This window comes from Tursiops truncatus, chromosome 7, assembly GCF_011762595.2.
Source record: "Tursiops truncatus isolate mTurTru1 chromosome 7, mTurTru1.mat.Y, whole genome shotgun sequence".
NCBI classification, from domain to species: Eukaryota; Metazoa; Chordata; class Mammalia; order Artiodactyla; family Delphinidae; genus Tursiops; species Tursiops truncatus.
In genome coordinates, this window is record NC_047040.1 from 43,912,715 (window position 1) to 43,935,870 (window position 23,156).

The window sequence follows — 23,156 nt, forward strand, 5'->3', positions numbered from 1 at the left end:
GTTTCCCTTTCTTTCATAGTTGGTTCTCAGCCAATACTGTGGAACAGATTATTGAAAATTTACAGCAAGATGGTTCATCTTTTGCCCTAGAGCAGTTGAAGGTAATGTATAGATTGTTTCCACCATGAGAGTGGTGAATTCTTGTGATAGGGAAGCCTCTGAGGGGTGTCAGAGCTCCGTGATGGTGACATAGCCCACTGCACAGTTTTTTTTCTGAACTCAGTTGAGCTCCAGAAAGTAGTTCCACAAAACCTTTACCTAAACCCAAATGCCTTGTCTACCTGCTGGATATTGATAACAAAGCTAAGCTGTTTTTAGGTCTTTTTGACTATGACAGAGAAGGACTTCATAAGCATGCTTCATCTCCAGTAGTCCTCCTTGTCTTGAGGGAGAAATGTTCAGGGGTGTTTTTATTAGAAGGGTTGGATCAATGGCGAACAGTCACCTTATAATATATTGCAGTTGTGACATTAGTCTGTAAGTTCTATTTAATGTGCAACACATCAGTATATGGTCTTTTTAGCAGTAGGTTTAATAAGAAAGTGATCCTTCCTAAACTAACAAGAGGCTCCATCTACAGCCATAGCCAAGTCCTAAGCAGTGTTTCTCAGTGTTAGGTACACTTTGATCTTTCTTCAACATGACTCAACTGGTAACAGCGGAAGAAAAGCTGTTTTTGTGTAAATGAGTGCATATTGGATACTGACATTCATGGAACTATCATGTGACTGTGAAACTTGGGGTACTTTAGACTTCTAGACAAAGGAAAGAAAATGTATGTTTCCTTTTACTAGAAAGAAAAGGTGGTTTCTCTTTATCTGGTAGTATTTTTCAATTTACAGGTATAGTTATAGCATTTCAGTTGTCAGGTAACTTACTGACAAAAAATTTAAATTAAATCTTACCTGTGAAGATGGAAACATTTCCTCATTCTTAAGGGAATACTAATTTGTCTCTTAGGATCTTATTTAGTATTGGAATTCTATTAACTTTCAAGGATAGGCATAAATTAGAGTAAGTAGACCAGCCATATATTTCCCTAACTCACAAAAGTAATGTTACTGTTAACAGCTTTCAGTAATGTTTGCATAAATGTAGATAACCATTTTATATTTCAAGGATTCTGACTTGAAAGTTGGTTCTCTTGTTTTCAGAGCAATATAGAAACCAGCATTCCTGTTTGTGTTTTTGTTTGTTTTTTCAGCAATAGGGTTAAGTATGCACTTAGCAATTTCATTTGAAAATAGTCATGCAGTACAGTACCTCATAGGCTATATATTGAATACTATAAAAGCAGTACAGATAAGCAACTAACCATATTATTTTAAAACCACTGGCCTACCCCAAAACTGAGGGATAGGACTCAGATGGTCTTCCAGTTTTCCTCCCGTTTCTCTGGCGATATGTTTATTCTGCATTCAGAAGAGGGTACTTGGCAAGCCACCCATCACAGCTAGGATCAGCATAAGCACCCTCACTGGAAGGACCGATTTTCATTTTTATTCAGTTGACCTGCTCTGTTGAATGAATGTGGCTCCACAGTATTAGTATCTGCTGGGAGTAACATGATGTGGGGATCAGAAATTCCCACTGAGGCTTCCCTGACAGAGACTTAGAAATAGGGCTTCTTTTAATTATGTCAGCCAGAAACACACACCAAGAAACAACCCTGAAGGAGAAGACAGTTGTTAGTGCTTCAGTGACAGGTTTGCAGATCACATGTTTGAACAACTTTTAAAGAAGATTCTAACACTTGTGTCAGGAAACCTCAAGGATTGCTCCTGACCCTGTGGACTCTTCAGGGATTCCTGTCTTCCTTCTGCAGGTCCCAATGATCTAGTCTGTATTGATGTTTGAAGTTGCAACCATCTACTCCATGTCTTAGGGGTTCCTTTCTCTCTAGGATTGTCCATCGGGAAGGACCTAATCTTTTCAACATACTTGCTTATCATTAAATAAAAACATACAGTTTTTCTTTAATCCTTTCTTTAGATTTTTAACTGCCAGTCACTATAGGATAACATACGGGCTAAAAAAACTGACAAATATGGGGAAGTTGTAAAGAAGTTCCATCTTTACAACTGATGGAATTTTCGTAATACCTTATTTTATGGCTTCTAATGTCCTTTCTTAGATTTTCCTCCTAAGTTCCAATACACTTTTTTTTTCTTTTTTTAAATAATGCTGTGGGTTGGAATTCATCAAATCTCCTTTTAATCACTCTTTTGGTGTAGGTTGTTCATGGTGCCAAGCAATCCATGTAAACTAATGGGCTATTTAAATGCCCTGATGGGTAGCGTGTATTAGAGAAACCTTAACCAAAGACTCCCATTGCGGTATTCTCGTGTGTGTGTGTGTGTGTGTGTGTGTGTGTGTGTGTGTGTGTGTGTGTGTGTTTGTTGTGGACAAATACATGTAACGTAAAACTTAACATCCGAACCATTTTAAAGTGTATATTTCAGTATTGTTAAGTATATTCACGTTGTTGTGCAATCAATCTCCAGAATATTTTCAACTTGCGTAACTGAAACTTTATACCCATTAAACAGTAACTCCCTATTTCCTTCTCCTCCCAGTCTCTGGCAACCACCATTCTGCTTTCCTTTTCTGTAGATTTGACTACAATGGACAGCTTGCATAGGTGGAATCATACAGCATTTTTCCTATTGTGACTAGCTTATTTCACTTAACCATGATGTTTCAGGTTTCACCCATGTTGTAGCAGGTACCAGAATTTCATTTTTTTTTAAGGCTCAATAATATTCCATTGTATGTTTATGCCACATTTTATTTATCCATCCATCTGTTGATGGGCATTTGGGTTGCTTCTACCTTTTAGGTCTTGTTAATATCACTGCTATGAACATGGGTTTACAAATATCTGCTTTTAATTCTTTGAATACATACTCAGAAGTGGAATTGCTGCATCACATGGTAATTCTATTTTTTTTTTTTTTTTTTGCCGTACGCGGGCCTCCCACTGTTGTGGCCTCTCCCGTTGCGGAGCACAGGCTCCGGACGCGCAGGCTCAGCGGCCATGCCTCACGGGCCCAGCTGCCGCGCGGCATGTGGGATCTTCCCAGACCGGGGCACGAACCCACATTCCCTGCATCGGCAGGCGGATTTTCAACCACTGCGCCACCAGGGAAGCCCGGTAATTCTATTTTTAATGTGTTGAGGACTTCCACACTCTTTTCCATAGCAGATGCACCATTTTATGTTCCCACTGACAGCAGTGCACAGAGGTTCCAGTTTTTCTGCATCCTTGCCAACACTTGTTATTTTCTGTCTTTAAAAGAAAAAAAAAAAAGCCATCCTAATGGCTGGGGGGTGATAGCTCATTGTGGGTTTTTTTTGTTTTTGTTTTTTGGCCACGCCACGCGGCTTGCAGGATCTTAGTTCCCTTACCAGAGATTGAACCCGTGCCCTTGGCAGTGAAAGCGTGGAGTCCTAACCACTGGACCACCAGGGAATTCCCTCATTGTGGTTTTAATTTTCATTTCCCTAATGGTTGGTGATATTAAACATCTTTGCATATGCTGATTGGCCATTTATATTTTCTTTGGAGATATGTTTAAGTTCTTTGCTCATTTTTTAATTGAGTTTTTTGTTGTTGTTGTTGACTTGTAGGAAGTGCTCTCCTGTTTCAATCTCCCTTTTCTGGTAATGAGACTAGCAAGCTTGCCAAAGTACAGAAGGTTCTTCAGGGCCAATGAGAGAAGTATTTCTTTTCCAGAATTACAAGATGTCAGTAATCAAAGGAATCATGGTTAGAAGCGGTTGAGACGACCTCCCTTGCCTCAACTCTCAGCAAGGATACTAATCCAAGGAAGGAATTTAAATGGGTCACCAGTCCTTAGGAGGTCTGGGGAATGAAGTCCACGGCCCAGAGAGGCAGAGAAACAAGAGCAGAGAGCAGTGAGTCAAATTAGTGTCCAGGGAGGTGGTCCTGAGCAAATGGCCAGGGAAACCAGTGCTGCTTTTGACTTGTCTTTAGGTGTTTTCTTGTTATTGATGTAGGATATCCTGCTGTGTTAAAGGCTTAGAGAGAGGGTGTATACTTTGCTTTTCCAGTACTAGAAAACTCTTATTAGATTTTTTGGGATTTCTTCTTTCTAATCACTAATGTGAGATTTATGTATTTTTTTATTTTAAAATGCTCGTTTCATGAAGAGTAAATGAAACTCAGTTTTTACTTGAAGAAGTTAACATACAAGACTATGACAGGCCTCTATAAAGAATTCATGCACTGAAAAATTGGAGGAAAAATAGGACAACTAAGAAAGATAACCAGGGCATAGATTTTAAGAAAGAGGAGCAGCAAAGTATTAAAACGAGAAATTAAACTTAAAAGATTACTAATCTTTCTGTAAGCTTTGAGAATTACCTGTATACTGTACTATTTAAAAATAAAGTGACCGATATTCAAGAAAATTGCTACAGGAATTGTTCTGCTGTAAACAACTAGAAAACTGGACAAAACGTATGAAACAAGTATTTGTAGACATTGGACAATGCAGGCAGCACATGTGATTCCTGAGAGAAGGGCAACAAACAAGAGAGGCCTAAGATTGACTCAGCTTTCTTCCTGCAGGAGTTTCCAGAATATTGATCTGTACGTGTTATGGGTAAAACTCCACAAGAGCAGGGAAAGAGTCACAGGAAAGCAATAGTCTGAACAGTTAGCAAGTCTCACACAGGTCTGGGAAGTGTTCATATTCCCATCAGCCAGAAGATTTACATTTTAGTAGTGGGCGTAAATTAATACTAGAGTAATACTTGCTCTGAACTCCCAAGGTAATTCAGTGGGGAAAAGATAGTCTTTTCAACAAATGGTTCTGGAACAATTGGATATCCATATGCAAGGAAAAAAAAAGTTATTGACTCTTACCTTGCCCTTGTAGGAGAGAAAAAAATTCTCTATCCTCTTAGGTTCTCTGGCTGGGCCTAAGAATCAAACTGACATAGATTAACAGGAGAAGAGTATACAAATTTTATTAAATTTTTACATGTACATGGCTGTCTGTGCAAGAGAATGAAAACCTGAAGAATGACCAGAGCAGGAAGCTTGTATACCTTTTAGACAAAGAAACAATAAATTTGTTAAGAATTGACAAGGCAAATAACTTTTGGCTAGGAGTAGTAAATGGTGAAGAAGTAACTAGGAAGATAAGGGTTAATTTAAGAAGGTTAGTTTGTACAGATTTCTTGGCCCCAAATTCCCTATCTCTGGTGATCAGAATGGCTTCCTTCCTCCTGGCACAGGGAGGGTACCTTTCACATGGGGGTTGTATCTCCTGCTTTCAGGAAGAAAAGGAGGGTCAGAGTGCCCTTCTTACACCTATTGTTTCCCAGGTGCCTTTAACTCAAAATAATCAATATGACAACATGGCGTTATCTTGGGGTGACATGCTTTGAGCTCCTTCACACTATATGCAATTCAAAATGTATTATGAACTTAAATGTAAGCACTAAAACTATACCACTCTAAAGGAAAACATAGGAGAAAATCTTGGTGACCTTGGGCTAGCTAAGATTTTCTTTTTAATGCAAAAAGCTGGAACTGCAGAAGAAAAAAATTGATAAATCTTTATTATAATTAAACACTTTTCCTCTTTGAAAGACACTATCAGAAAAATGAGGAAGCAACAGATTGGGAGGAAGTATTTGTAAAACATGTATCTGATAACAGGACTTTAATCCACCACATATACAATATAAGAATGTAAACAGCACAACTAAAAATGGGAAATCTAGACATGTCACCGAAGAAGATACATGAATGGCCAGGAAGCACATGAAAAAATGCTCAAGATCTTTAATCTTTAGGAAAAGGCAAATTAAAACCACAGTGAGATATTGCTTTGCATCCATTAGAGTGGCTGAGATTTAAAAGGTTGACAGTACCAACACCAAATGTTGGTAAAGATGTGTAGCACTTACAACTTGGATATTGCTGGCAGGAACGCAGTTTGGCAGTTTCTTATAAAGTTAAATGTACACTTACTGTAAGATCCAACAATCCCACTTCTAGGGATTTACCCAAGAAAAATGTAAACTTTTGTCCACACAGGTGCTTTACTCACATGTCCATAGTAACTTTATAATAGCCCCAAACTGGAAACAATCCGATCCCTAATTGAATGAGTAAACAGATTGTGGTATATTCATACAGTAGAATATTATACTCAGCTATAAAAAGGGATGAGCTGATACATTAAACAGCTTGGATGAATCTCAGAAGCATTATGCCAAGTGAAAGAAGGCAGACACAAGGACTACCTACTGTGTGATTTTATTTTTATGAAATTCTGGAAAAGGCAAAACTGTAGGCCCAGAAAACAAATCAGCTGCCCAGGGATAGAACTGAGGGAAGTAGAACTCTTTGGGGTGATGGAAATGTTCTAGATCTTGATTGTGGGGTAGTTGTACAACTGTATACATCTATCAAAATTTATGGACCTATGCACTTAAAATGAGTGAATTTTATCATATGTAAATTACATCTCAGTAAAACTAATTATTTAAAAAATAAAATGATATGCCAAATTATGTTTAAAAAACAGTTTGACCTGTAGAAGTGGGCATTATATTTGCTGAAGGTACCTATTACACTGTGCAGTTAATTGCTATTAATAAGAGTAACTGAATGGCAGTGTTGATGGATGCATTGTTCCTTTGGGAAAGAGTACAATAAACCTTAAGGGGAAAATACATCCATCTATGTAGACAGGAAGAGAAAACAGTTTCCAGTCCACTGATGGAGCTTAGTGACCCTTAAGTGCTATCATGAACATTTAGGATATCATCAAACAGGAGTACCTGCATCTTTAGATACTGTCTTTACATTTTTTTTTAATTGTTAATGCTTTTAAGAAATTACCGGAAAAATCTTAAGGTTGCAAAAAGCACTCTTCTTGGACTGGTTCTAAGCCTTTTATAAGAGGAAAGAAATATCAGTGCCCATTTCTTTAAAACAATATGACCCTCCAGAATGGTGAAAAAATATTTAAAAACAAAAATATGTCTGTGAAGCTGCAGTATTCGGTGAAGTAGACCAACTCGTTTAGGTATTTTGTGTTTCTATTGTATTTTTGGTCAATCTGAACATTTCTGGAAAAGATTTATAGATATAAGTGCATAATGTATAAGATGATTATTTAGAAAAATATTCACAATTCATAGCAAAACATAACTCTTAACTACAGTTGATATAAACTAGTTAAAAAAATCAAAGACCTGTTTAACAGACAGGATATAACAGGGGCTTATGCCGCTTGGTTTTAAAATAACAGATGATGTGATTTACTGTGGCTTAAATTCTACCTTCTACTTAATTTCATTCAATCCCAAGGACAAATGCTAAGAAATAGTTCCCTTTTAAGCCTTAAAACAGCACAACAAAGCTTCGGGTATTTAGTGGCAGTGTTGAACACCATAGAAATGACAGTGTTATTCCATAAAGACCTCTACCTGCTTGTCCCTGTCCCCATTATGTGTCCTTTTCTCTCTACTGCTCCTGTCTTTTTGCTCTATTGAGTGCCATCTACAGCAGACTATAAGCTGCTGAGAAGCTTGCTTACTCCTGTATTTCCAGACACCTGTCACAGAGCATTTCACATGGTAGGTATGATGAATGAGTGGGTAAGGTGCTGTGCTGCCACTGAGTTTCAAAAGTGAAAATTCAGTACCTGTTCTCAGAGGGAGTTCACAATCCAGTGGAATAGACACATAAACAAAATACGGTAAGTGCTACTAAGCTAGAGGCTTGCACAAATTATTGTGGGTGTCCAGGAAATGGGGAAGGAGTCTTAAAGGCTTCACAGAGGAGACCTCTGAGCAGAGGATTAAAGATGGGAATGAGTTGTCAAGTGGCAAAGGCTATATCAGACAGAACAAAGCACATACTCAAAGGACAAATGTTAGGAGAATGCAGAGCTGGGAACAAGGAGTAAAGTGTCAGAAAATACGGCCAAAAAGATGATTGGAACCAGACTGTGAGGAGCCTTATTATGTTAAACTAAAGAGCTTGAATTCAGTGAATTTTTTCTGAGTGTGTATGTATTTTAAGAATTCATTTTTTTTGAAGTACAAGAAAGTTATAATGTATAGCTGAAAAATTTTTACAACATAAACATAACGAACACCCAGAATAAATTAGGCACTCGATATGTCTTATTGAGTCCCATCCCAGTCATTACCTCTCCTTCGGCTAACCATATACTGATTTTTAACACCATAGATTTTGTTTTTGAGTTATATATAAAATCATAGTTATCTGTCTGTCTTTTGCTCAGCATTGTATTTGTGAGGTTCACCAGTGTTGTATGTAGCAGTGGTTTGTTTTCATTGCTTTAAGTTATTCCATTGTGTGATATATCACATTTTATTTATTTATTTCTACTGTTCGTGGACATTTGGGGTTGTTTGTAGGTTTTTACTGTTAGAAATAATGCTGCTATGAACAATTTTGTCTGTGTCTTTTGTTAACAAAGATATGGATTTCTGTATATACCCAGGAGTAGTACTGAAAAGTCATCACATGTTGTTAAAAGATACACTAAAGCATATTAAGAATTTTGATAGGGCTTCCTTGGTGGCACAGTGGTTGAGAGTCCGCCTGCCGATGCAGGGGACACGGGTTCGTGCCCCGGTCCGGGAAGATCCCGCATGACACGGAGCGGCTGGGCCCGTGAGCCATGGCCGCCGAGCCTGCGCGTCCGGAGGCTGTGCTCCGCAACGGGAGAGGCCACAACAGTGAGAGGCCCGCAAAAAAAAAAAAAAAATTTTGATAGTTTTTTTGAGCAAAACTTGATCTAAATCAGGCAGCAGCAAAGCAGAAGTGGTAAGAAAAGCTCTACTGATACGAGCTTAGGGGAAGCCTTTTATGCAGAGGAGGTGGAAGCAAAGCAAGGAAATGTTGATTGGCTGTAGCTTAAGCAGTTGCTTTAGTTGGGAAAGGCTAATTGGCTATTTATGATTGGCTGTCCTTAGGTTTCGATTTTTAACCTTGAGGCATTACAGGCTTAGATTTTGGTTTGCTTACAGTCTACTAAAGCATTAAGGGCACCTCAGTTAGATGGCCTCTGTTTAATTTAAAGCATGTACATTGATCTTAGTAGTTACTGTCAAAAAGTTTTCCAATATGGTTGTACAAATTTACATTGGATACTAAGTTGCTCTACATTCTCACCAACACTTGATATTATCTGTCTTTTTCATATTCGTCATTCTGGTGTATGTAAAATAGCATTGCATAGTGGTTTTAATTTGCATCCATGATGACTAATGGGGTTGAGCATCAATTCATACCTTTATTGGCTGTGGTATCCTTCCTTGTGAAGTGCCTATTAAATCTTTTTTATTATTACTGTTAGTTTGTAGGAATTATTTCTATCTTCTGCTAATTAAGTCCTTTATCCAGTACATGTACTACATATATCTCCTCCTATCTGTTACTTGCCTTTTTTCTATCTTAATGGTGGCATTTATTGAACAGAAATTTTCTGTTCAAAATGTGGAGAAGATGTCCTGAAGATTTGGGGCAGATCCATAACAGTCCATAAATGAGAGATTTCATTACAAACTCTTTACATTAACCAACTATAATGTAGAACAGGAGTTTGTTATTTTGGGGTTTTGAGATCTGTTGTTTTAACTATGTTTATGTTCTTAACGGCCTTTTTAAAAAGTGATTGGATATACTATTTTAGATTTTTCTTAAGTTAAAAATCCAACTGTATAAAGTGTTTCTAATTATAGTATTCCCTAGTTTTTTATTTTCTAAGTGTCATTTGCCCTCGTAGAAAACATTGTTTCTACTCAAAATTGTTTTCTATATGCTTTCAAATAATTTGTTTTGACCTGTTTTGCACTGATTTATTTCTCTTGTGCCTTGCAAGTATTTTAAAGTATCAGCTATTCAAATTAAATAATTTTCTATAGTATAATATGAGCAAATGATTTATCCTTCTCCTCTGACCTCTATAATGTACATTGAACACTTCTTAAGTGGTTACTGTCTGTGGCTTACTTAAACTTTTATCTTGACGGCATTTTTAACGGTTCAACGAAGTTTTTACACTTAGTGAATTTGGTTTTTTAATGGAATGATTAGAAAGTTCATCTCATAATATATTAATAGATTGGAAATATGCTGTAGCCATTTTTCAGAGGAGAGTAAAATTACACCCATTTGTATTTTTCCTATACCTTTATGTATTCTTTTGAGTTAGATGAAGAATAAGCTAATTTGTTGCCTTTAATTAGCTTCTTAAGCTCTCATTTCCTGTTCATTGTCTTTACCCTGTATGTAATGTAAGTCAGTATCAGTTCTATTTTTTATTGCATTTTTAAAAAGTAAAATGATCTAAATTTACTTGAATTCCTGTTAGTGTTCCTTCTTCTGAGATTAAAACTGGCAGGGCCTAGACTTTTAAAGAATGTTATACATGATATCCTTTTTTATAAAGGAAAGAACTCAAGAGATCATTTTCTAAGATCACTTAGTGAATCAGAGAAATAGTTGTTATAGCCCTTGAGTCAACTCTGAGTCCTACTTGGTAGAAGTTTTCTAATTGTAATCAGTAGGCTTGTTGAATACTGTTTTTCTCTTGATAATTCATGTCAGACTATATATTACTGAGTGTTCTGGCACTCCTGAGGAGAGGGTGAGCGGCATTATCCTGAGTTTTCCTTTTGTGGCAGATTTCCTAGGACTTAATAAATAAAACTTAACCAAAAGAAGGGTTCCTAGGATTCTTACCCAAAAGGCAGTGATTATAGTGCTCATAATGCTTTGAGTGCAAGGACCGTGTGCTGTTGATTATTGTCTCCCCTGAAGTGTCTAATGCATAATAAATGCTCAGTAATATTGTTGAATTGAGATGAGAATGTGAATCATTTGATAAAAATAAAGGAAAAAAGAAGTTGGCTATTTGATATACAGGAGACAACTAATCTTTAAAGGGTCAGATAAATTGGTTAGAACACTGACCAGTGTTCCTCTAATACGCAGAAATGTGTCCATTCAGTTAGTTGTATGGGTGGGTGCAGGGCTGTATCCATACACATTTCTGGCTTAGCTAAAGATCCAAGTCCTAATCGTTATCAAAATTTCCAAAACAGTCTGTGTTCCCTTTATCATGAATGAAGCTATGTTAGCTCCTTTAATGCTCTTCCATCATCCCTTCTTTGATTCCTCTAACACGGGGGTCCCAAAGCCCTGGGCCGCTGACTGGTACCAGTCCTCGGCCTGTTAGGAACCGGGCCGCACAGCAGGAGGTGAGCGGCGGGCGAGCCAGCGAAGCTTCATCTGCCGCCTTCCATCATCCCCCATCCTTGGTGTTACTGCCTGAACATCCCCCCCACCCCGTCGTGGAAAAATTGTCTTCCACGAAACCAGTCCCTGGTGCCAAAAGGGTTGGGGACCACCACTGCTCTAATATGTCCCACTTCCTTGTCAAGGGAAACATCCCCATCTGTGGTCTTATTTCATCCTTTTCTGCCTACTCTAGGAACTAATTGCATCAGCCATCTCCCTCTTTCAGTGTCTTCAATTTTACCTTCTTGAGTTAGTGGCATATTTTCTTCTATCATTTTCAAAGCTTTCCTAGCCTTACAAAAAAGCCTTGCCTTGACTCTGTTTTTCCTCAAGCTACTCTCCTGACTTTGTCTTCCTCTTTGCCATTGAAATTACACAAACAAGGTTTTTTTTAATAAATTTATTTATTTTTGGCTTCATTGGGTCTTCGTTGCCACGTGGGCTTTCTCTAGTTGTTGAGAGCGGGGGCTCCTCTTTGTTGCAGTGGCTTCTCTTGTTGTGGAGCATGGGCTCTAGGCACGTGGGCTTCAGTAGTGTGGCTCGTGGGCTTCAGTAGTTGTGGCTCGCGTGCTCTAGAGTGCCGGCTCAGCAGTTGTGGCACACGGGCTTAGTTGCTTCACAGCATGTGGGATCTTCCCGGACCAGGGCTCGAACCCATGTCCCCTGCATTGGCAGGAAGATTCTTAACCACTGTGCCACCAGGGAAGTCCCCACAAAAAAGTTTTTATTCACTTCTTCACCTGACACAATGTCCTCTCCTCCATCTTTGTTCTTTTTGACGTTTCTTCAGCCTTTGACCTTCTTGACTACTTCTATAGCCTCATATAGTATGAGGAGGTAGGCTTTGGAGCTGGCTGGCTTAGGTTTGGATTCCTGCTCTGTGTGACCTTGGACAAATTCAGGAGTGTTGTTTCCTCATTTGTAAAATGTGCATATGTGTGAACATACTTGCCTGAGAGCTAAGGAAAATGTGCTCAATTCCTTCCCTTCCTTGATTTGCTTGCTTTCTGACACGTTGCACTATCCTGTATTGCCATGCCATTTATGAGGTGGGTAATATTTATCATCTTCATTTCACAAATGAGGAAACTAAGGTCAATCATGTAGGAGGCAGCAGAGCTGAGATTCCACCTCAGAGCTGTCTCACTCTGGGGTCCAAAACCTTAGCCTCTGTGCTGAAGTGCCAGCATATTGAGTGGTTGGAGACTACAGTTTCTTCTTCTATTATCTGTCTTATGAAAACATCTTTTAATATTTCATGAAATGTCTGAACCAACGGAGCCTTTGTAATGAAATTTTCTTCCCATTTTTTTTTCTAGTTTGTGTATATGGCACAAGCACAGACAACTGGGGACCTTAAGTGGCCTTTCTTATGAAATTAGTTGGTAGCCAGGTGAGGAAGTATGGCGAGAGACAGAGTTTTGTGTCTAGATGGCACATAAAGTACCAAACTAAGAATTGAGGACACAGGCAGTTAATCATAACAGTAGTACTGAGTGAGGTGCATAATTGTGAGCTTGCACACCGCAGCCCTGTTGGAAAGGGAATTGTAGCTTCATTGTTTTTGCAGACCAGAAAAGATAGAAGGTGGCTGTGTCCCTCCCTGAAGTACACCTTTTAGCATTGTGAATGAAGTTCTTCTAGATCTTCATTGTGATAACATGAGCATTGCTCTGACCAGAGAAAACTACTGGGTTTGGAAATGAAATGGACGCATTACCTACTTGGCTATGGAAAGGATGGGCCCCCAGCACAGTATGCGGACTGCTGCAGGGTGCCATCATCCTCGTGGCCTGCACCCAGAAAGGTGAGAACATGGAGTAGGAGCTCTGTCAGGGCATTGAGTGGGATCGTGTCCATACAGCACTGAGGGCAGAAGCATGAGTTCCTGCGAATGTGAACTAGATTCATAAAAGACTTAATTGTTTCTCTCTCCTTCTCATCTTCTCTTCAGCATTGTGGCTGTAGGTAGGGTACTGATCTTCCCTCAACTTTTCCTGTACAGTAGTCATCTATTTAAGCTCTGGCAACTGCTTGGTAAGATCCGGCCCTACCCTCTCAGTCTGTTCTCTGAATCTGTTGCCAGACTTGAGGATGATACAGAGAACCTGGAATCTTGATGTGGGGAGAGTTCTTTGAACTCAAAAAGTGAAATTCATACCTTTGAGACAGTCGCTCAACAACATGCCTGAAAACTATATATTGCAATTACAAAGGAAAGGGCAGGCCTCAGATTTATATGCATGTAATGGGACCTCCTGCAGCAGCTGTTGCATTCACAGCCATACACATGTATTGGAACATCAGTAATAACATCTTTAAATTCAGAAGGAAGTGGCATAGCATTGTAGCCAAGGAGTCAGGCCTATATTTCTTATTTTATCAAATATTTAAGTACTAGAGAAGACCACGTCACAATACCTTGAATTATTGTCTCTCTCTTTACTTCCAAGGTAAGTGGATTTATGTTTAGGTGAAGACTATAGTTCAGACACTTTTCTAGAGTCACAAAGTGGGAAGGAGGAGCTACTGTATTTCTACTCTTTCACTTTCTTTATATTAGAAAGTGAAATGTCTGTCCTCTGATACATTAGTGCTTTGTGAGATGTGTATTAGTTTTATTTAGGCCTAATCACTGCTTGCTTATTACATAGTTGAGATGATAATTTATGTCAGGCAGGCTACAAAATGTAGATGTACTTTGTTACTTCAGTTATGGATATAGGGTTTATTCCACTTGCAGAATGATCTGTTTTGTTGTACCGGATTAGAAAACTTTGTTTGGTGCTTTGGCAGGATTAGGCTAAGGCATAATCTTATTTTTATGAGACTTCGTTGTATGAAAGTATTGTTAAGGAGCAAATTTTAATATGATTTATATCAAAACTCAGTTTATTATAAGCAGTAAAGGAACTATTGGGCTAAAACTAGTAAATTTTTTCTCTAATAGGTAATTAATAAAATGTCTCCAACATCCCTAAAGATCACACTAAGGCAACTCATGGAGGGGTCGTCCAAGACCTTGCAGGAAGTATTAACTATGGAATATCGGCTGAGTCAGGCTTGTATGGTAAGAATTCTTCTTGGAAGTATTGTCATTTTCTAGTTATGAAAGTCATATATGTTCATTGTAAAACATGTAAAATATAGAAAATTTATAAACAAGAAAATTGAAACTATCTATAAATCGACTCTATGAAAATACAACAGGCCAGTTAGCTTAAGGCACGTGGGAATATTGCTCACAGATTGTTAATAAGCCTTTATGAAACAGCAGTTACCTTTGCATGTAATTGTAAGAAGGACTCTAACCTCATGTGAAATTCAGAATAGAAATTTTAACCATTTTACAGGCATAGTCTCTGACCTTGGGCAAGAAGCATAAATTCTCTAAATCTAAATGCACAAAGGGAAGTTATTAGTCTTTTATATGTTTTAATTAATAGATTAGCATTGAAAATACCATTATAGATACACTTAAAATAGGCAATAATCACATAGAATATTATTGATTTCATGAAATATTTCAGAGTCATACTGATTTATTCTTACAGATAAAGTCTTTTTTTTTTTTGTGGTACGTGGGCCTCTCACTGTTGCGGTCTCTCCCGTTGTGGAGCACAGGCTCCGGACGCGCAGGCCCAGCGGCCATGGCCCACGGGCCCAGCCACTCCGCGGCATGTGGGATCCTCCCGGACGGGGGCACGAACCCATGTCCCCTGCATCGGCAGGTGGACTGTCAACCACTGTGCCACCAGGGAAGCCCCCCCAGATAAACTCTAAAAAAAAAAAAAAAAAAAAAATTATTTATTTATTTAGGCTGTGCCGGGTCTTTGTTGCGGCATGTGGGATCTTTCAGTTGCGGCATGCCGACTTATTAGTTGCAGCATGTGGACACTCAGTTGCAGCATGCACGTGGGATCTAGTACCCTCACCAGGGATCAAACACAGGCCCCCTGCATTGGGAGCACAGAGTCTTACCTGGTGGACCACCAGGGGAGTCCCCAGATAAACTCTTTTAAAGCAGAATTATCTCTTTTGTGTTATGTGTAGAGGACCCTTAGATTAATACGCTCATGGCCTAAAGGAAACATTATGTTTAATAACTAGAAAGCAGACATACCTAATGGTCTTCGATGTCCTGAAATAGTGAAGATATTCAAAATAGTTCATCCAACCATAAATTAAGCTCTATTAGTCATATATTGAGGTCACTCCATAGGATGTAAATGGCAGCTGAGGTCTTTTGTTTATTATGAGTAGGTACTATGCTAGGCACTTTACGTGCATTCTCTCAGTTAAATATTACACTGTCTGTAGAAGGCAGGTACTATTATTGTTTCCACTTTACAGATGAGGAAACAGTGGCATAAAAAGTAAAGTAACCCGCCTAAGGTGGTGCATCTGTTAAGTGGCAGAGACATGGCGTGTGAAACCAGATGGTCACGCTCCTGACCCCTACCCAGTACACTTCACCCAGTCCCTGTTTTTCACTGTACATTTAGTGTACTGCCTGGATTGATTGAGTCCCTCCTTCCTTCATTCTCTCAGCAAATATGTTTAGCTATGTGCCAGGCACTGTGCTAAGTATTATGCTGTTGTATGTCCTTGTTCTCATGGGATTTATAGTCTCCTGAGACTATAAAGAACAAGTAAACAAAATAAGTAAAATAATTACAAATTGTGGTAAGTGCTGTAGAGGAAACCTACAGGGTTGGTGATAGAATGATGTGAGGACAAGAGGGAATGGGGGAAGCAAAGGGAAAGCTTTAAGTAAGTAGGTCCAGGAAGACAGCTTTGAGATGTCAGCTCATCAGTGACCTGAAGGGTGAGAAATGAGAATGCTGAAAAGCCTCGTGGGTTTCAGCAGGGGGTGACTTGGTTTTAGGAAGGTAATTATTGCTACTGAATGATGATGGGGTTGGGGAGAGGATTCAGAGTGGATGTAGAGATCAGATATGAGTTTACTGCAGTAATCCAGGTGCAGAATAGTAGTGGCTTAGACTAGAGTGGCAGTGGAGACAAGTAAATGGATTTGAGACAAGTGTAGGAGATAGAATTGATAGGCCTTGATGGATATGAAGGAAAGAACACATTTAGGAGTTGGAACTTAGAGGTGTGGGTTAGAGATTTAAGTCTGAGAGACATTAACGCCAATTAAAAAAACACTTTGGAGATTTATTTACTTAACAAATAAGAGTGCTTACCATGTGCTAGGCACTAATATATAGGTAAACAAAACAGACATCCCTGCCCTCCTGGAACTTACTTTATAGTGGGGGAGATAGACTATAAACAGATAAATTTGTAAAATATGTAGTACATTATCACAGGTGCTAAGGAGCACAAGTAAATCGGGAAGGAGGGTATGGAATACAGGGGGACAGGAGTTGAACTTGTAGATAGGAAGACCAGAGAAGACCTCTCTGAGATGACGTTCTTTGAGTGAAAACCTGAAAGAAGTGTGGGAGCGAGCCATGCACTATCTGGAGGGCACCTGACGTACAGAGCTCTGAGCTGAGGGGTGGCCTTCCTGTTCTAGGAACTGCAGTGGGGCCTTGCTGATGGAGTGGGGGCAGGGGTGGTCGGGGAGTGAGAAAGAAAGGAGGTCAGAGCGGACAGCATAGGGAAGGGCTGTGCAGAGCATACATGGCCGTGGAGGTCTTTATAAGACTTTGGCTTTTGTTCTGAGTAAAATGGGAAGGCACTGGATGTTTTCTGAGCAGAGGAGGGACAGGATCTTATTTTTAACAGAATTGATCACTCAGGCACTGATGTGTTGAGTTTAGAGTGGATAAGATCATATAGAAGGAAAATGAGCAGTGGAAGAGAAAATGGACAGAGGTGGGAGAACCAGGAGAGCGTGGTGTCATGAAAGCAGGAGAGGAGTGTTTCAAGGAGGAGGGAACACTGCCAGAGCCTCTAGTAGACGAGGATAAAGGCATGCTTTGTGTTTGGCAATACTGAAGTTACAGATGATTTTGGCAAGCCATCTCAGGGGTGTGTGGAGGCAGAAGTTGCAGTGTGGTAAGCTGGAGGGGAAGTGAGTAAATGGGATGTGAAGAATTGAAGACTGTGTGCACAACCCTTTCTTCTTGAAACAGAAATAGGGTAGAAGCTGGGACTGTGGAATCAAGTGAGATTTCCTTTGGAAGATACTAGAACATGTTTGTAAATGACTGGGAATGAGCCAATAGGGAAAAAGGATTATGTTGATGATACTAATAATAGTTAACATTTACTGAACACTTACTGTGTGTCAGATGCTGTGCTGGAATGTGGATTAAGATAATCTTAGGATGGATGTGTTGATATTACCATTTCATATAAGGAAACTGGGAGTTAGAGAAATTACTAGCCCAAGGTCACATAGTTACTGTGTAGTAGAGCCAGGAGGTGAACCCAGGACATTTGAACTGCATGCACTCAACCACTAAGTTATACTGCCTACATTGATGATGGCAGGAAAAGAGAGACAGGTGACCTTCTCAGGCTTAGTCCTTGAGAAGAGGGCATATGAATGGGAAGGCAGGGGAGGATTGGCCTTTGGCAGGGGTGGGTCCCTTCTTCCTTAGACGGGAAAGGGAAGGCATGTGCAGATGGCTGTAGTTGGGCTGCAGATGTTTTGGTGGGAAGAAGAGAATGTTCTGTCTTAGGGCGTCTTTTTTTCTTTTTTTAAAATAAAGTAGAAGGTTAACTCATTAGCTGGAGAATATAGTGTAAAGAGTAGAACTTGCTAGGGGAAGAGGTTGAGGGGACAGAAGACAGTTGAAGTCATTGTCTTGCATTGGGGAAGAGAACATGGGTTGTGAGGCAGTTTTCCATGTCTGAGATTTGTGATCATGAATTTTAAACGAAGCCAGTCACAGTTGTATGATTTTTCTGCAGTAAGATTTTAGCTGCTCGAACACAGGCAGAGGTAAATAGTAGGGTTCAGCTGGTGCTGAGATTTTGCCAAGATAGAATAAAGGGCGGGGGGAAAGGCTTGAGGGAGATAAGGGCGTTTTCAAGAAAAAAAAAAAAATGACCGCATTAATGAACTGGGGAAACTGGGCTGGATGAAGAGCAGAGTGAAGCCAGAACAAATGGTGAGAAAGTCGCGTAGATCAGTGGAGCTCAGTTAAATCAGGGATTTGTAGCAGTGGAGATATTTGAGCAAATAAGAAAAGGAGGAGGTGATCAGAGTGGGTTCTCAGAGGTGGTCCAGTCTCTGAATGTCATGGCTCAGGGTGTGGCCATGGAGTGGGGACTAAAGTGGCTGGAAGAGAGGAGATGATCAGGAATGAAGATGCCCAGAAATTCTGCATTTAATCTTGATTTTCTTTCAGAGAGGCCATGACTTTCATGAAGGTGTTAGGGCAGGTAAGTGACAGTTGTTTCCTTCCTGGCTATTATGGAAATAGGATTTTTGAGCAGATACTGTTAAAGAAAAAAAAAAGATGATGGTTGTTTGATTAGTGAAAATCAAACTTTTATAAAAATTGCAAAGTGTTTTTTTTGAATATTACCAACTGGCATATGAGGGAAGACCAGTCTTTGAAACCAGTATTGTTTAAAAAATTCGAATAATGTGGCCACCGCTCCCTAATGTATATATAAGAGGTAATCATTCTCCTACGGTCACATGGACTCCCTCTGCTAAGTGCAGCATGAGTTTGTAAATTAATTCTGCTGCTGAAGCCTTTATAAGGTACGTTTATTCTCCTGCAGAAAGGCCTGAAGTCCCCTCTAAAATCCCAGCTGTGTTGGACCCTACCATCCACCTCTTTGCCTGAACCTAGCAGTTAAACATTGACATTGAGAAAAAAACATGGCATAATTAGTAACATATGCTACTATTATTAATTTCTATTTTTGCTTATCATCTTCAAAGTAAGAATATTAAGAAAAAGCTAGTGAAGTAGTTGATTTTTTTTGTTCCTAGCAAATCTGCAACCATTTCTTTTTATGTATAAGTCCATATGCCTATAAACAGTAGCTGTCATTTATGTTGTATAAAATGAGTTCTTTCACTCTGCTTGTATTTTACATATCTAATTTTCTTATGTTTTTATTTATCACTTTAATATAGTACAGACTCTAGATATACTTTATCTGAATAAAAGGTTATGCTCTCTGAGCTGTAAGCTTCAATAAACACTGGTCACTGTGGTAGAATTCTCTTCATTTCTGGCATGATATAGTATAAGAAAGAAACAAATCCTTTCAGAGGACACGTGGAGTTGAGTCAGAGGAAATGGCTATATGTTTTATAGAAAACATGCATTCATCCTACTAATTCCCTGCAAATTCTTGCTGCATGTGGATCAGAGCTTAGACCTCTGATATTAGGAGGACCTGTGTGCTACTTGGATTATGTTGCTAAAGTATTCATTCATTATATGTTATAGCAGCCCTTCTTAAACTTAGAAAAGAAAGGTATTGTCTTTTAGATATCCTGTCAATTATTTTAAGGAAAAAGAGCTGAAACCAGCACCAAAGTTCTGATTCATAGCCCAGGTGCTTATCAAGCTACTTTTTAATGAAGAGAAAGTATGTACCCTCATCTTTCAGCATAACCTCTTTATTCAGAAAGCAGTATCTATTCTGGGTAAAACTGTCAAGATGTTCTTACATAACCAAATGTTTGCTACAATTTACTAATTATAAAGTATGTTACCGAATTAGATAAAATAAACTATCAAATTAGGGGAATGGCTGTAAAAACTTCTTACTTTTAACATCTAGAATAAACTTCTTCCTTTAGAAGAATTTACAGGAAAAAAATTTTTAAAGGATTATCTCAGAAGAGCTAGAGAGCTACCAACTGGAATTTGAGTGGGTGCCTCATGAAACCTGAAAAACCTGAGTTGTCTACACGGCAAGAACTTGTTTTATCTATGCTAGAATAAAAATTTTGTTAGTTTGAAATTAAATAACATGCAAATTTGATTAATATTCTCTTTCCATTTGACCTTCAGTGGACTGTCAAGGAGGTAGATAGCATTGACCCAGAGGGCTTTTAGGGAAGAGATTCTTGTAGAAAGAATGCTCCAGGATTGTTTTTATTTACTCTGTCCAGGGAATGTAAAACTTTCAAACTGGCAGGGATCATAACATCAGTGTTCAGTATCACCACTGATCTGACACTGGAATCTTATAGTTAGGCAGCCAAACGTTGAGAACCTCCAGTATCCACATTTAATTATGCATAAAGCCCCCTTCCCTCTACCTTCTGAGGCAGCCTACTGCCTTTGGTTCCCAGATTGCTTCTTTAACTATTTCGCCTTTTAGTGATTAACTCATTTTTTAAGGTTCACTGTAGGCTTTGTATGTTTAAATACTTTAATTCCCCACAAGAATTACGCACATTTTAAGCATGGCTGAAATTCCTTACCACAGCCAGACTAGGTACAGCCCTGTTCTTTCTTTTTTGTTTTTAATTTTTTGAGATAATTGTAGACTCAAATGCAGTGTAAAAAATAATATGGAGAGATCCTGCATACCCCTCACCCAGTTTCCCAAATGGTAACATTTGTATAACTGTAGTATACTATCACAACCAGGAAATTGACATTCTCCTCCCTTTTTAAAGGAGGTTATGGATTGATTGCCTCATACTTAAAATCCTGTGGGGATACTGTGTGGCTACACCAAGTGATGACTACACTGAAATAAGAGAAGCAGAGCTTCTCGTGATAACCTGAAGGTGGTCTGGTATTTTAATTCAGTGTGAGCTAGAAGATTCAGCAAAACAGTTGTATCCACATTTAATTATGTATAAAGTCCCTTTTCCTGTACCTCAAGTAAGTTTCCTCTCAGTTCAATGTGGAGGAGGTTAGAAGACAGATCTGGGCTCTACCCACTCTCCTGCCTTCCCTTTAAGCCACACCAACTCTGGTTTTACCTCTTTTATAAAGAGCTAAAGAGAGATTTCATTTATTATATTATTAGAAAAAGAAAAAAGAGTTCTAAGGCTTAAACCACTGGATTAGTTCAGCAGACTGTATTCAAGCTAGAGACATCAGGCTTAGCAGGTGAGGTCATCATCCAATTCTCTGAGGGCTTAATTTAAGGGGAAAAAGAAAAAGGGACAGATACAAAAATTTCAACTTTGCAGAAAAAGATGTGCTATAGAAAAATATGCCTAGTCCAAGGTAGTTTGTGTCAATTCAGTAATTTAAATCTGGTAATAACCAAAGAGAATACTAACGTTTCTTATGTCTTGACAGTTTTAATAGATAAAGACCAGAGTCCGAAGTGGAAACCAGCTGATCTAAAAGAAGTTACTGATGAAGCTTTGAATAATCACTTCAAATCTCTGGGAAGTAATGATTTGAAATTTTGAAGAGACTGGATTTTTAAAGTATTATTTTGGAGCAGAGTTGGCAAACTATGGCACATGGGCCAAAGCCAACCTGCTGCCTTTTTTTTTTTTTCATATATCCCTCAGCTAAGAATGGTTTCTGCATTTTTAAATGGTTGGAGAAAGAAATCAAAGACCAATATTGTGTGGCATGTGAAAATTACATGAAATTCAAATATCATTGTCCATAAATAAAACTTTATGGGAACATGGCTTTACTCATCTGTTGACATATCTGTGGCTGCTTTGAGTAGTTGCAGTAGAGATTATAAGGCCTGCAAAGCCTAAAATATTTACTGTCTGGTCCTTTTCAGAAAAATTTTGCCAGCCCTATTTTAAAAGATGGGAAAATTTGAAGGTCTTAGATTCTTGAGTTAGTATATCTAATTGAAATGGGAACTTTATGTTTTGGCTTAGGGTATTGGTTTTTAATGTTGATTAAGTAAACTTATGTATAGGTTATAAAAACTAAAAACAATTTTTTTTGGATACTGTGTTAACACTTCATAGAATTTTCTCCATATATAAATCTGTTTTAAAATAATTATGAGTTTCTGTAGCTGAAGTGTTCCTTTTATAATGATAGAAATCTCAGGCAAAGAGAAAAGGTTATTATGAGGTTGTCTTTCCAGTGTTATCGACTCAGCCTTGGCTTTTTCTGAAGTTAACCAGAATCTCTTCCTATGGGGAAAGTAAAAGCATTATTTCTTGTTGTTTAGAGTATTTGCTAATCTGGCAGAATGAGGCATTAGAAAACTCTAATCTCTAAGATAGAGACACTCTGCCTTCTGCAATTTACATCAGACTTTTGTGTGATAACAGTAATTTGTTCTTACACAGTTCAAATCAGGAGAAAGGACTTGAAAACAAGAGGACTTCTGTTCAAAATAGAAGTACCTTCAGTAATTGGTGCTGTTGAAAAAATAAGTTTTTTTTAAGGTACACAACTGTGGATGTTCCAGACTTGGAACGTTAATGTCTAGGTAAGAATTATTTTTAAATTAAAGATCAGCTTATGATTTACTTTATAGCTTGGTACAATTTTTCCATAATTCCAAACCCCTGAGAAACTAAGAGAACTTTAGTTTTGTGAAAGAATGAAAAGCAGGCAGAACCGGAAAAGACATCAAAGATTATATCCTGCACGCTTCTCATAGATGAGGAAATTGCAGTCCAGAAGGAATTGCTTTAAATTTTCTGTTCTCAATATACTTAACATGAAGCATTTTTCTTCCCCCCAAAATTAGGAACATATTTGGAAAAAAGATGCCATGATAATGAACATGTTTACATTTATATTCTTAAAGCTTCTAAATGTGGATGTGAATGATCTAAGAAAATACTTGTGTAAATGGACTTTTATTTTCTTCGTATTTGCTAGAAATGCAGAAAATGTTAAGTCCTTTATGTTAAAAAATTTGAAATCACACAATGGTGAAAAGCATTTGCTTGCTTCAATTAAATAAGGACTCATAACTAGTTAATTGC

The 23,156-nt window shown here is 38.5% G+C and overlaps 1 protein-coding gene across 6 annotated transcripts in view; it reads left to right on the top strand.

The window, feature by feature from the left end:
- Window positions 1-21,876, top strand: part of HIBCH (3-hydroxyisobutyryl-CoA hydrolase) — an 87,945-nt gene extending 66,069 nt beyond the window's left edge. For 5 of the 6 annotated variants that reach the window (XM_019931519.3, XM_073807489.1, XM_073807487.1 and 2 more), the window contains 4 exons: window positions 20-101; window positions 14,274-14,393; window positions 18,652-18,685; window positions 21,535-21,876. In XM_019931519.3, coding sequence (XP_019787078.1) covers window positions 20-101; window positions 14,274-14,393; window positions 18,652-18,685; window positions 21,535-21,650 — 352 coding nt within the window. In that variant the 3' untranslated portion in view covers window positions 21,651-21,876. The remainder of the gene's footprint in view (window positions 1-19; window positions 102-14,273; window positions 14,394-18,651; window positions 18,686-21,534) is intronic. The other variant, XM_073807488.1, reaches the window with a different exon arrangement.
- Window positions 21,877-23,156: the final 1,280 nt, after the last annotated feature.